The sequence below is a fragment of the Onychostoma macrolepis genome, chromosome 12 (assembly GCF_012432095.1).
Source record: "Onychostoma macrolepis isolate SWU-2019 chromosome 12, ASM1243209v1, whole genome shotgun sequence".
NCBI classification, from domain to species: Eukaryota; Metazoa; Chordata; class Actinopteri; order Cypriniformes; family Cyprinidae; genus Onychostoma; species Onychostoma macrolepis.
In genome coordinates, this window is record NC_081166.1 from 25,925,908 (window position 1) to 25,940,792 (window position 14,885).

Here is a 14,885-nt window from a genome sequence, read left to right on the forward strand (position 1 = left end):
TCATCTGACCCTGTATTATTTTATCTTTGTTGATATACAAAAGGCAGAATGTCTTAGAAAGTCAACCTAATAATGTTTATATTTCATGTAGCAATGCCTTTTTTGACAATCTATTGAACTGTCATAGTATTAGTTTGCAAATGACTGTTTTGACATTTGACAAACCAAAAGATAAGATTATTCATAACAAACGAATGAGTCTGAAAATATGTAAAGACAATATGTAATATATTATAAATCTGATTTATGAGCTGCATTTGAAGCCATTATAATATAACAACATAACATTTTAAAGTTTTTTCATGTAATAAGAGTATATTCTTATTTTTTCAGAGGTATAGCATCTACTGTAGCTCTGTTCATGTCTTTTTAAAATAATAAAAAATTATGTCCGCATTTAAACTCATATCACTCTGACTGTGTATTATTTTATCTTTGTGGAAACACAAAAGAGCCGAATGTCTTAGAAATTCAACCTAATAATCTTTCCATGTTATACAGTCATGTAGCAATGCATATTTTTGATAATCTAGTGAATTATATACTTTGAAAATGACCGTTTTCTCTTTTCATTTTGGAACTTGCAAACCAATTGATAAGAATTCATAACAAATGAAGGAGTCTGACATCAGTGCAAAAACAGCTTGAAAATATGCAAAAACAACATGTAGAATATTATAAATCTGACTGATGAGCTGCATTTGAAGCTATTTTAATATAACATTACAACATAACATTATAACAATTTCATTATTCATTTAGTGAGTATATTCTTATGCTTTGCACTTTGACTGCTAAAATACAATAAAAATATAAATAAAAACAACATCATAAGGTCACATTATTCATTTATCTAACTTTAAAATTCAGATGATAGCCTTGCTGTTACTAAATTAAATTAAGTTCAAATTATATTAAAGGCTTGTGACCATTGTGACATTTGTATGAATAATACAACTATAATTAGCTGCATTTAAAAGGTTAATATAAATGTGGCCGCAAAATGTCTTTCTTCCAGCCCTAAAATGGTGCTTTAACATTTCAGTCTCACAGTTGGACAAGGTCAGACATCATCTGAATAAATTCTTGCATAACAGTTTGTGCCACATGCTGTAGTTCATGAATGAGTAGAGGTCAGTGACAGTTGAATGTCTTAGTCTGGTTCCAAAGTTTCAAAGAAACCCATTTCACAGCTGAAATAAACTGGCATCATCTCTGTCTACAAGCAAAATGAGGAACCTAATCCACAAAAAAAAAGGTAGGGTATCTTTCTGAATACTAAAACAAGCAATATTCGTTCGGTTCCAGTCCGCCTGCCCTCCCTGAGACCTCTAACGCGTTACCCATAGCAGAGCTCCAGGCTAGATTCACCCTTCATTTCAATGCAAAATGTTCATGCCTTTGGATTTAACCTTCGCATTAGCAGTGCCTGCTGTTGACAAAGTCTATTTAATTGACACTTGATCCTCGAGTGGGAGGTCTCACACATTGGCCCCACCAATTATGAGTCAACGCGAGCATGAAATGCTGAGGTTGGATCTAGAACCGCGATCTAAAGTCCAGTCTGCAATATCCAACTCCCACACAGCAACTCGCACCAAATGCCAAACACCACCCACTTCGGTTTGAAATATTACAAAATGCTATCACGTACTTTAAACACTTCATCAAACCGGATCTATATAACAGTCTTCACCCCAGTAGTCTCTCAAAACTAATTCTTCTGTTTTGGAAGTGTATTAATTGTTTTGCTGCAGCACCCCAGGTTCTGTTTCCTGCTCATCATCAACATGTTATAGGCTGACTTATTAATAATTCAATAGTATGAGAGCAGTGTACACAGATTATTGGGCCTCGTTTGTGAAAATCTAAACAGAATAATTCCTGTGAGATTATTTTCAAGAGTTGACTGAATTGACTGATTATTCAATAACATTGTCATTGTAATTTATGTATGTAATTGGGTGGTTAATTTGCACAAGCAATACTTTATGTTCATTACATGATTAAACAACCTCATTTATTTACATTGGAAGTGTGGCACAAAAAGGAAAGAGAAAAAAATAAGTATTAATTGAAAAGATCTTCCTTCAGTACACTGAAATGAAGGTTCGGGAGTTTAAAGGAATAGTTCCCTAAAAAAAAAAATGAAAACCATCCAAGATGTAGATTTTGAAAAAAATTATCATTACATACATTGTGTTGTTTTTATCAGCTTTTATCATTGGTGAATGGATCCTCTGCAGTGAATGGGTGCCGTCGGAATGAGAGTCCAAACAGCTGATAAAAACATCACAATAATCCACAAGCAATCCCCACAACTTCAGTCCATCGATTAACTTGTTTTTTTAAGCGAAAAGCTGAAGGTTTCTAAGAAATTATTAAAATACTCTATCCATAATTTTGTTTTCTCCAGTGAAATGTCATCTGGTCTGAATCAGGAAAGAAATATGCACAGATTATGCACCGTTTAAAAACAGTTCTAAACAAATATGTAGGTGAATTCTGATGTGAGAGGATGGATTTTGTTTAAAGGAGGAAACATTATGGACTCATATTTTGGACAGAAGCAACGGTTTCAAGTTAAAATGGCTTAATGACAGATTTGTTTCATACAAAAATGGATTACTTGTGGATTATTGTGATGTTTTTATCAGCTGTTTGGACTCTCATTCTGACGGCACCCATTCACTGCAGAGGATCCATTGGTGAGCAAGTGACGTAATGCTAAATTACTTAAAATCTGTTCTGATGAAAAACAAACTCATCTATACCTTAGAAGGCCCGAGGGTGAGTACATTTTCAGAAAATTTACATTTTTGGGTGAACTACTCCTTTAAAGGGATAGTTTACCTAAAAAGTATGTCAGCATTCCATGTTGTTCCAAACCTAAATTACATCTTCTTTAGTGTTCCATAGAAGAAAGTCATACTGTACAGTTTTGGGAAACATGAGGGTAATAATCTCCCACCTTCAATGAAGAATACATCGAAGAAGAACATCAATCTGCAGAAGAAACTACCAATCTCTTTTAACATGACAGTCCAGGTCATGTTGCCCGAAACCTGCATGGATCACTAAACGACTGACTTCTTATTATTGATGCCTCATCCCATTTCCTTATCATTTTAAACATATAGTTCACTTGTGAAGTATATTTCAAGTCTTAGAAGTCATATGATTTTTGTGTATGAGTATTATTATTCACTAAAATCCTTTTTTAGCATTCCATAGAGAAAACAACAGCATGAGTAGTTTGGAACAACATGAAGGTGAATAAATAATGACAGAATTTCCATTTTTGTGTGGACTATTGTCACGTCATGCACCAATTTACGTAAGAATTGTACAAACCAATTGGAGACAAAAAATAAATTAGCCACTTTATGCATTTTCACAGTCAAAACCCATTACCTGGAATTGGATCCGTCATATAAACAGTCTGATTTCCAGATGACTAACATGTTTTCGCAACATAGTTCACACATATTGCGCTCCACATGATTGAAACTTCAGACAATCTTACACAATATCCCATGCTGGGTTTGTGGGGCACAGTATGTTAATGCGGATGTAAATAAACTACCCCGGGTGAGCATTCATGGAGTTGCTATGCAACCACCAGCACCGGCATGCAGGGACAGTTTGTGGCAGTTTGGCAGAAGACTGGAGAAACTGTTGTTTTCTAGAGCAGAGATCCGCTGCATCTGCGTCTTTCCAAAAGTAAATGTGTCAAGTCATGCTCTCAGTGTTCGGATCTCACATGGCTAAGTATAGCTCCATTTCATCATCGCTTCTGCCGTCTTTAGAGGGCATTAGGGGGGGCTTTTCCTGTTTGGATCATGCTTACTTGCGTGCTGGAAATGTAGTGGGTCTCTTGCCAATGCTTCACCCTACGTAAGCAGCAAAGGAAGTCTTACGCAAAATTATGTCATTATTTTACGTCACTGATGGTCATCCTCAAACATGTTTTATAATCCAGCAATGGCTCGACTTGGCAGATCATCAGTGAATTCTAATAAATCTTTAGTGTGTGACGCATGAAACTGCAAATGATGGCCCGCAGATAAGCCTGCAACCAAACACTCTCCTCCTTCTGAAAAAATGTGGTGGTGACTTTGTTCACTCATTTTTCACTCATTCACTCAAATGCACTCATTTTCGCCACTTTTATTGGCTGGGAAAGTCTGCAACAATATGAGATATGTGTCAAAGCCACTGTTGGAAGTGGATCTAACACAAATAAAATCAGTTCATCAAGTCAGGGTTTCAAAGTCACTTGGTTCAAAAGTTTAAGAAAAGATAGTCCCATAATGTTCTGTTTGGCCTTAAATTAAATAACTATGTTTATTTCTTTATAAGCATTTTAGGTATTCACATTTCTTACCCAACATAATAGATAAAACAAGGATTATTGGAGTGTTTTATAAGAAAATATTTCATAAATTTTATATTTAATTCAATGTGTTACTTGCCACTTCATTGTTATTTATGAAATTTACTAGCATTTTCTGAGTGAAAATGATTTAAAAGCCACTTTTATTCCAGTGTACAATAAATAAATTGTAAATATATTTTTTCTGTCTGGATGCATATCGAAATCAATATCAACACCAGGAAAAAGACAAGAGTTCAAAGCTTTGCTAAATCTGTATGCCACCAACACCCATAGTGTTTCTGTCAAAGACCATTATTAATAAAATATAGTAACACAAATTTGACATATATTTTCCTGTCTGGATGAATACCAAACTCCAAATCAAAAAGGTTTTTGAGAAGCCCTAGGAAAAATGCAAGACTTCAGGGAAAAGCTTTGATAAATCTGTGTGTCACCAAAACCCATAGCGTTGCTTTCAAACTTTGAGGTTTGTGGTTATTAATCTGATCTGCTTGCAGAAAGGTCACATGTTCAACCCCAGCAGAGGAGACCCACAGGCTGGACATTTATTGGAGATCATAACCTTTCCCTACCCCAACTCACTTAACCCCAGCAATCAGCTTGATGGGTTTTTCCATTTCCAATTGTGTTCTGTCAAAAAGAGTCAGCTAAAAGGATTGACTTTTAAAGCATGCTCACATACAGACTACCATGATATACTGTATGTATGTACGGTCAGATTTTTGAGTGTGCTCAACTTATTTTTGTGGGAGATTCTCAATTTTTGTTGTATAAACTTAAAACGACAAGTTGAGAAAACTCAAAAATCTGCTGAAGCTGGTTGCCTTAAAATTTTAAGTTGGCTCAACTTTTTTTTTTTTACAGTGTATATACACACCAAGTGAGGAAACATCAGGAAGACATGCAAATTCCTAACCAAGAGGAAGTACAACTGACCCACTCAGTACTGCAGTTTGCCATCTCTACATCTCCTCTCTACACAAATGACTGTACCTTGAAGAAATCCGGTAACACTTTATTTTGATAGTCCACTTTAGACATTCTACTAACAGTAAGTAACTTTGCAACTACATGTCAACTAGCAGTCATTAGAGTATTAGTAGACTGTCTGCTTAATATCTTCTAACACTATCAGAAACTTTGCAAGTATATGTCAACTTATTCTACTAACCCTAAACCTACCCTACTGAAAGTTAGTAGACATGTAGTTACAAATTAATGAGAATTAGCTGACATGTAGTTGACATGTAGTTACAAAGTTACTTATAGTAGAATGTCTAAAGTGGACTATCGAAATAAAGTGTAACCAGAAATCCTCTTAAATTTGCAGAGAACATGACGCTGATTGGCCTAATATGCAAAAATGGACCCATTCATAGGAAGGAAAGAAGGAAGGAACACCTGGTGTCTTGGTGCAGTTAGAACTTACAACTGAATGTCCTAAAGACAGTAGAGATTTGGCTCATATCAATACCTAAATTTTTTATTTGCTGTTTTAATATAAGAAAAAAAAATTTAATTAAACATTTAAAATTAATTCAATCTAATTGGCAAACTTCAACAGTAATGAATGGAAACTACAAAAATATATATAATTTTGTTAACACTTTATTTTACGGTTACACCTATTAGTTGCTTATTAGCATGCATATTACTAGATCGCTAATGCTACCTAATACCTAAACTTAACAACTACCTTACTAACTATTAATAAGCAGAAAATTAAGAATTTATTGAGGGAAAAGTCATAGTTAATAGTTAACAAGCATTACCTATTCTAAAGTGTTACCATAATTTTTGCTCCAACAGCAAAAGAAAAAAATCCATGATAGTGTTTCTATTTCTTTATAAAAGAGGAAAAAAATATTGAGAGAATGATTACATTGCTCAAATTTACCTTCGCTCCCTCAGCTGTCATATTAGAAATGCAGTGTTGGTTAGTTTTCTCTAATTCAATGTCAAAGTGTACATTATTTTTTTTTTAAATTAATTAAATTAAAAAATGTGAGAGTTACAATGTTAATATGTGTGGAAGCAAATCATTACAATCTGTTAAAAGGTCCATTAATATTAAATTAAATTCAACTGTAAAATAGTAGTAGTAAAATACTAGTCAGACAACCCACCAACTAGTCGATATTAGGGCGGCACGATATTGGAAAAAACTCACATTGCAATATTTTGTATTTATGCAATATATATTGCAATATGGGAAAGAAAAAAAAAAGAAAAAAAAACACCAGATGATTTGAAAAGCTCAATTTGGAAAAAAATAATCAATGATTGGGGTGATTTTGTAGATGAGTTAATCAGCATAGAAAAATAGACAAATTACAAACATAAATAAATATAATAGAACAAAGATTTAGAATTAAATAAACAGTGCTTTATATTTTTCCGGTAAGTCAAACAGTATTCAGGTATACTGGTTGAATAATCAAATGTAAAATAACACTGCATAGTCTTCACTGTATAAATTAAATCTAATAAAATCTGTGTTAAAGCTCCAAAAGTGATTTTTCTCTGTGTTTTGTTGTTTGATTAACATTCTTGAAACAGAAAGTCTTAGGAAGATTAAACTGCTGTGAACCAATATACTATCCATTTTCTTTATCAACTGTTTACCTTCACCTAAGCCATAAGCAACTGTGTTCAAAAGGATACTTGCAGAGACATGCAATTTGACAGTTTCGCACGTATGTGTCATTTCAGGCACAAATAGACGCGGAAGTGAACGGAATTCAGTGTTCACGTGCATCTGCGTGGCTCTCACCGTGTCTACACCGGATGCAAGCGGCGCGACGCGACAAAATACAATAGAACCCATTATATTCAGTGATGCTGGATGCGGCGCAAATCCCCAAGAGTAAATTCCTCGTTCTTTTTATGATGTACTGATACAAAGTTAAAAGGATTTGCAACGGTCGCTTTGTCGCGTCCAGTGTAGACAGCGCAGGGCGGCGAAACGCGACAGCTGTCGTGAAAACGAACATTATAAAATGTAACGATCAGTATAAAAATGTGACTATCGCAGATGTGCACATCGCGATATTGATGCTGAAACGATATATCGTGCAGCCCTAGTCCATATGCACATGCCTAGTAAAGATCAAGTGACTTCTAAGAACTTTCAATAACTTCAACTTGCCACTGGCAGTGATGGCTCAGTTCTACAGTGACATCACTAAATCCGTCCTCAAAACCGTCTGATATGGATCCGCCATGGCACTGGATCCAAGCAGACTGAAGATCATCAGCTGCAATCTGCCCTCCCTCCAGGACCTTCATGAGTCAACATCCAGGAAGGGGGCAGTCATAAAGCCCTCACGCTCTGATCACCACATCTTTCAGCTGAAGCATCACAGAAGAGCAAAAACAAACTTACAGAAACAAAAACAGCTTTTTCCCACAAGCCGTGGCCTTCATTAATGGTCCCTATTGCTTCACCACTAAAACAGAACACTACAATACAAAGAGATAACAGATTTGACACACATGCATAGAGTATCACAAAATTGATATTACCAATATAAAGCCCCCAAATTAATGAGTAAATAAATGATGACAAAACCATATCCTTCTGTCAGACAATAGAGCTAAATTCTGCTCCTATATCTTATAAGTAACGCTGATGAGCACAAGGAATCTGTATAAGCGTTCTTCATTAACAGCTGTCAGATTAATATGTTCCTAACCTTTAATTCCTTCACTTTCCTGCCGGAAAATCGGGTGACCTGTTGCTTCAAACACTTAATTGCTTCAAATTCAGACAGCTGTGCACCAAAGGGGTCTGCTGAAGTTAATTCAGCATATTAATAAACATTAAGAGATGGAAAACACTAAAGCCCTATTCGGACGGGACTAGTTTTACAGGGGGTCGTTAGAGAAATGTGTGTTTCACAGACGTACTTGGTGATTTTAATCCCGTCCGAATCTGCCATGTCTGTGTTTTTCTCACACAACCTCTGTAATAATTCCAGAGCAAACTACCTACTGTTTTTCAGCAAACTCAGTGATCCTCTGAGAAAACTAATCCCGTCCGAATGCGATGTCTGTGATTGCCGGTAAGATTTTTTTTCACAACGCGTTTCCTTGTGTGTTTTGGCCAACGTGAATTGCCGTAGACGCTCTTACAGCGCTCATGTTTGATATATTTGCCTCCCGGCAAGGAAAAAATAAGTAAATAAATTAAAAACAATAATAAAATCAAGAGTCAGATCACGTAAACCATTCAGACTGGCTACTGTAATATCTGCGTCAGGTAAAATTACTCGTGTTCATTTCTGCACTCAATTACAAAAATTAAACACGGGTTTACTACAAATAAATAACTATAGTAAAACTAAAGCAACCACACATTAACATGGTTTTGCTATACTTCACCATGATATTTGTAGTAAAACTGTTATACTAATGGTAATCAATCCGAATGACACGCAATGCACGCATACAGAGCGCGTGACCTCTGAAACGCCCAGATGTACAAAACAGCCCCTCCCACCTCTGTAATAAACACAGAGATGTTAGTCCCGTCCGAATTGGTACATGAAAATCGCAGACGTCAGGTGATAAGAATCGAAACTCAAACGTAGTTTAGAAAACTAGTCCCGTCCTAATAGGGCTAAAGACAGTGTGAATATCCATTGTATTTTTTAGCCATTCATCACTAGTTTTGTTGAGCTAATCGAACTTACTGTATAGGCCAGCTAAAGGTGAACTGCTTTTCTGTTGCTCTTGTTTATAAACAGGTTTCACAAACACTCTCCCCACCTGTTATTGGACAGACAGTTCCACCCACACTCTGGTTTATACCCACATTGGTTAATAAGTCACTGTTGCCAGGCTGGTCAGGATGGTCAAACAAACAAAGCAGGTTTGAAAGTACTAAAGAGACAGAGTTACACTTTTTGGGGAAATAGCATACTTAGAATTGAGCATATTAAATGAATAGATAATTTAATTAAAATGTACTCATTCTCAGGCCATCCAAGATGTAGATGAGTTTGTATTTTCATCATATCAGATTTGGAGAAATTCAGCATTACATCACTTGCTCAACAATGGATCCTCTGCAGTGAATGGGTGCCGTCAGAATGAGAGTCAAAACAGCTGTTAAAACATCACAATAATCCACAAGTAATTCACATGATTCCAGTCCATCAGTTACGTCCTGTGAAGCGAAAAGCTGTGTGTTTTTATGAAACTCATTTATCAAGGCATTTTAAATTAAGACTATTACTTCTAGCCAAAACACGAGCCTATAATCATGGACTGGTTTTGATTGTAAACTATGTATATTTCTCTCCTGATTCAAGATGATTTCTCCAAATCTGTTCTGATGGAGAAACAAACTCATCTATATTTTGGATGGTCTGAAGGTGAGTTAATTTTCAGCAAATTTTCATTTTTGGGTGAACTATTTTGACATTTAAAATTACACATTCACTCACTTTCAGTTCATCTAAGTTCATATAAGGGCATACACATTATTGCCAAAAATTCTTACTAAATACATACATTCATGAAGAGGACCACAGTCAGTCTTAGGGGGTTTGAAATCAAATGAGAGGGCGGACACAAGGGCAAGGCAATAAATTAGAGGAAATTAGCATCTCTGTCGCCAGAGGCGACTACCGAGACACATTCTACAGCTACAACAATACACCAGGAGGAGGTGAGCCGCCTATTGAGTGTACATTACTGGAAGCAGACTGAAAGGTTTGGAGGTAAAGAGCATGCCTCCTGTGGTGACTGGCAGGGGTTAGTTTGGAGAGGCAAAAATGGTTCATGAGTGCAGTGCTGTGAAAAACACCACAGTGAGTGGCTCTACTTAACAGAATGGTACATCTGCCTCACTTGAATGCCTATTCATAGCTGTTCACGGGATATTTCCACTCAAGCACTTCTTTTTTTGTAAATACCAAAACCCTACAGCGCCTAATGATGAATTTTAAATGTAAATGGAACATTTTGGAAGCAAGCTACAAGCAAGCCGCATAGTGGTCCTAGTATTAAAGCAAACTCTGTGCTCCAACCTAGTTGGTGAAAAAGTAGTTTGATTTGTCTTGAAAATAAAGGGTTTTTTTACAGGCACTATGGTTCCACGAAGAACCTTTAAAATCCATGAAAACTTTCCATTCCACAAAATGTTCTTTATTATATAAAAAAAGTTTCATTAGATTTTTTAAATATTATTTAACCACATAAAAATATCTTAAATAACTGTTGACCGAAAAGTTCTTTGGGGAACCCAAATTGGTTCCTTATTGTTGAATAAAGTTGTTATTTTTGTTTTATTTCCGTACAAAAAGTATTCTCGCCACTTCTTAACGTTACGATTGAACCACTGATGGCAGATGGCAGATTCTGTTTATGTTTTTCATACTTTTCTGGACCTTGACAATGTAATTTACTTGGCAGTCAATGGGACAGTCCCAAGCCTCACGGTTTTCATCCAAAATATCTTAAATTGTGTTCCGAAGTCGAACGAAGCTTTTACGGGTTTGGAACGACATGTGGTAAGTGATTAATGACAAAATTTTCATTTTGGGGTGGAGTATCCCTTTAAAGGGGTGGTTTACTGCTTTTTTTCTTTGCTTGATTGTGTTTATGGGGTGCAATATAACATGTATTCGTGTTTCGTTTGTTAAAAAACACCTTATTTTTCATATATTTCACCTTTATTGTAAGCCGCTTTCTCCTCTGTCATTTGAACGACCGGTTGACTTCCTGATTCTATGAAACCACTCCCTCAGAAACAGGCAGTGGGCTCAGATTGGTTAGTTGGGCCGGTGTGTTGTGATTGGCTAAACTGCGTACTGCACATTGTCCGGAAACTTCACGGCCATTACCTTCACGGAGGCGACAGTTGCATGTGCTGCGGTCAAATGTAAATAATGGTGTCAATATTGCCGTATCAGTTTGAGCCAGAATCAGACCCAGAAAGCGGTAATGAAGAGAGTCAAGCAGAACTTCCGCAAGCACGGCTCTTACAAACGTTTCTGAATGGAAGTTTGCTGTTGTGATTACATATAATTTTTGAAGTTTGTACACGTTTGTCTTATACACACAAAATAGCATCAAACTAACTGGCTACTAACCAAACAGCGTTGGCTTGTGTTACGGTCTTGATCAAATCGAAAAATTACGTCATAAAGTATACATGGAAAATACATTTACAAAATTAGTACATAATTACAAATTCGGGTCCAAAATGTTTGTACGCGTTTGTCATAGACACACGAAACATCATTTAACTAACTGTCTACTAAAGCCAGCGTTGGCATTTGTTTACGTCCTTGATTAAACTAAAACATTACGTCTGAAATTATACGTGCAAATACATTTAAAATGATTAAATCTTACTTACAGGTTGTGGCCCAACAACTGCTGCCTCTGGTTTTAAAGTTGGAACTGCTCCATGTTTTAGTAATAGTTTCTGTGTGAATCCGGCATTGAACTCTTGTAGATTCTGGAAGCTGTCTTCCGTAAAATGCGCAGCACAGAGAGCTAAATTAGGATTGTAATTGTCAGGAACATAATCAAACATAAATTTTAACCATTGCTGACGAACTACAGCGTCCGTAGGAAGCCCGAACACAGAAGACCTGACAGCTGGGTGAAAATAACACCGTTTCGACGGCATGGCTACAACTCTCCACTACTACTCTTCCTCTTCGACAAAGCAGCAGAACATGGCCTTGCCCCCTCTTTGGCATGTTCCGGAGGGAGGGGTTGATGCAAATTTATGGGTTTTTTACGTATGCAACCCGGGAAGTATCTCGTTGTAGTCCCATACGAGTCGTTTTTGTAGGCATTAAACTTCCTGATTTTTAAAAGACGATATCTCCGCTTACTTTGAACTTTCAGCGCAGCAACTTTGCAGATACTGTTCATGCACCAACAGCAACATTACACACTATTTAAAATGAAAAAAGTGAAATCGCAGTAAACCACCCCTTTAAGACTAGAAACCATCTTTTCAACAGTATATATTTTTGAAGTGCAACTGGAGACCAATTTAATTTGTTTTTTACAAAGTTCACAATCAACTTCAGACAATTTTTCAGACAGGCTATATAAGTGAACTTTTAAATGCTTCCAGAGACCACTGTAGCACCAAGGAGGGCCGTGCATACGGAAAAACCCTGTGGCGTCTAAAACCAAATACATGGACGGTTGATGGCTTAAATAAGATGTGAATACATCTAAAAGGACTTTCATTTATGGTCAACAAAACCGAGGAGATTTTATGTCACAAACGGCATTAGAAAGAACTCGTTCAGCACTGCAGCAGAACCTGCGACAGACCACAAGGAAATATAACATGATAAAAGAAGAAAGAGACCTATGTTATGTCTGTGAAAAGATTCAAGGTGACCATAGAACTCTGTAACCATAAAAGATTTAACCTGGAGATGAAAAGCTAAATTGGAAGTGCATTAAATAAGGCTACGGTTATTATTCCTCAAGTTCAGTTCTAAGCCAGTGTTCAAACAGCACCAGCCCTGTTTTACAGGGCTAAATGTGGTTCTGTTCTCATGTTGTTTGGTTATAAACTACAGTGACAACCAAAATGTATAACTGAACAGACTCTAGTTTGGTGTGTGAACCTGTGCCAGGGTTTCCACTGCTGCTCTCTACAGAAAATAAAGTGATTTGTGAGTTACTACATGGAGCATTTCCTTTCACAAGAGTCATTAATTTTACAAATTGTAAAAAATGGAGTGGGCCTGTGAGAAGTATTACAAATTTAATGACCATAAAATTTAATTTACATAATGAGGGGGACATTTACATCCAAGTGGTAATTAATCTACACAGAGCAGAAGTCAAGCGCCAAACTGTAGCTATAAAATGCTTAATCATTTAGAAATTTTAGGATTTTAAGATCAGAAAGTATTTCAGAACTTCAGACCTTATTACAAAGTGTTACTAACTGACTGATCTCATACACTCTTAAAAGTAAAGGTTCTTTATTGGCATCGATGGTTCCATGAAGAACCGTAAACATTCACAAAACCTCTCCACTGGACAAAATTGGGAAAAATTTTCCTTGTGGGAAAAAGTTATTTAGATTATTAAAATGTTCTTTACACTTTAAAAAACTATTCGCAGAAAGGTTCTTTGAGAAATCCAAAACAACAAAAGGAACAAAAAAACTTTTTTATGTAGGGTGAAATGAGGTCAACTGGGCCTTTAATATTTAATCTAAATAATGCTAAATGGGAACAAACATGAAAAAACACTTTAAATAATATAACATTATTTAAACAATGCAGTTTCATGTCTTATACAAACTATTTTTGGCCATGAAATTTTCAGTATCCAAAGTTAAGCAATACACCAGGTTTTGCCAAAGAATACTCCTTATCCAAGGTAAAATCACTGTAATGCAAAGCCTCTTGTGGTTTACTGGCCTGTCTGTATATCATCTGTTACAGTTGTAAAACACAGTAGAGTAAACAGCAAGAATACTTTGACATGACCTACCTTCCATGACATAGACCAGGGAGCCCACATCGCCTTCTTTGATGATACAGCTTTCTTTATCATACTCCACAGGGTACATGCAGTCCACAATCTCCTGAATCTGAGACAGCTCCAGGTTCTTCATGAAGTCATTGTCAAGAATGGCTTCTTTGATTAGTTCTTTAGACCTATGGATGACAAAGGTAAATTAAAAAACAAAAACTTTTTCATGTTGGTTTTGAAAGTCAATGAGCAATAAAAATTAGGCCCTACAACTTTTATAAGTAAAAAAGTTATCAAGCTTATTCAAGACATGTAAACAATCGGAAAAAGAAACAAATGAGAAGCAATATAACAAAATAATAAAACAGAACAAAAGACACAAATGAAGTGCTTTAAATTTTTCACGCTGGTCTGTCTAATAATATTCAGGTAAGAAATACTACTGAAACTGAATAAAGCAATTAAACGTAAAATACAACACTGTATGAATTGAATATACATTTGTTTTTATTAAAGCTACAAAATTTATTTTGAAAAGCAGTGGGTAATTTTCTGCTGTGGTTTGTTTACTATTTGTGACCCTGGACCACAAAACCAGTCATAATTTTTAGAAATTGAGATTTATACATGAATAAATAAGCTTCCCATTGATGCATGGTTTGTTATGATAGGACAATATTTGGCCGAGATACAACTATTTGAAAATCCTGAATCTGAGGGTTCAAAATCAAAATATTGAGAAAATCGCCTTTAAAGTTGTCCAAATTAAGTTCTGAACGATGCATATTGTAACAAAATCTCTCAAACATCAGTTTAACGAAAGCCACAATAAAAATATGGGATACCATCCATTGAGTTTTTGATACTGATATATTAAAGTGTCATAGTGTATACAAACAAGCAACCTCCACACATAAACAACCATTTCACCCCCTCTCCATAATATGTACACATCAGTTCCATCAAAACAGTCCACACAATAAGTTTTACAAAAAAACCTGTGTTTCCAGCG

General features: G+C 35.9%; 1 protein-coding gene across 2 annotated transcripts in view; it reads right to left on the reverse strand.

The window, feature by feature from the left end:
• prkg1b (protein kinase cGMP-dependent 1b) overlaps positions 1–14,885 on the reverse strand; it is a 213,323-nt gene that overhangs the window by 173,727 nt on the left and 24,711 nt on the right. For both annotated transcript variants that reach the window (XM_058793099.1, XM_058793098.1), the window contains exon 2: positions 13,892–14,058. In XM_058793099.1, the coding sequence (XP_058649082.1) occupies positions 13,892–14,058 (167 nt within the window). The remainder of the gene's footprint in view (positions 1–13,891; positions 14,059–14,885) is intronic.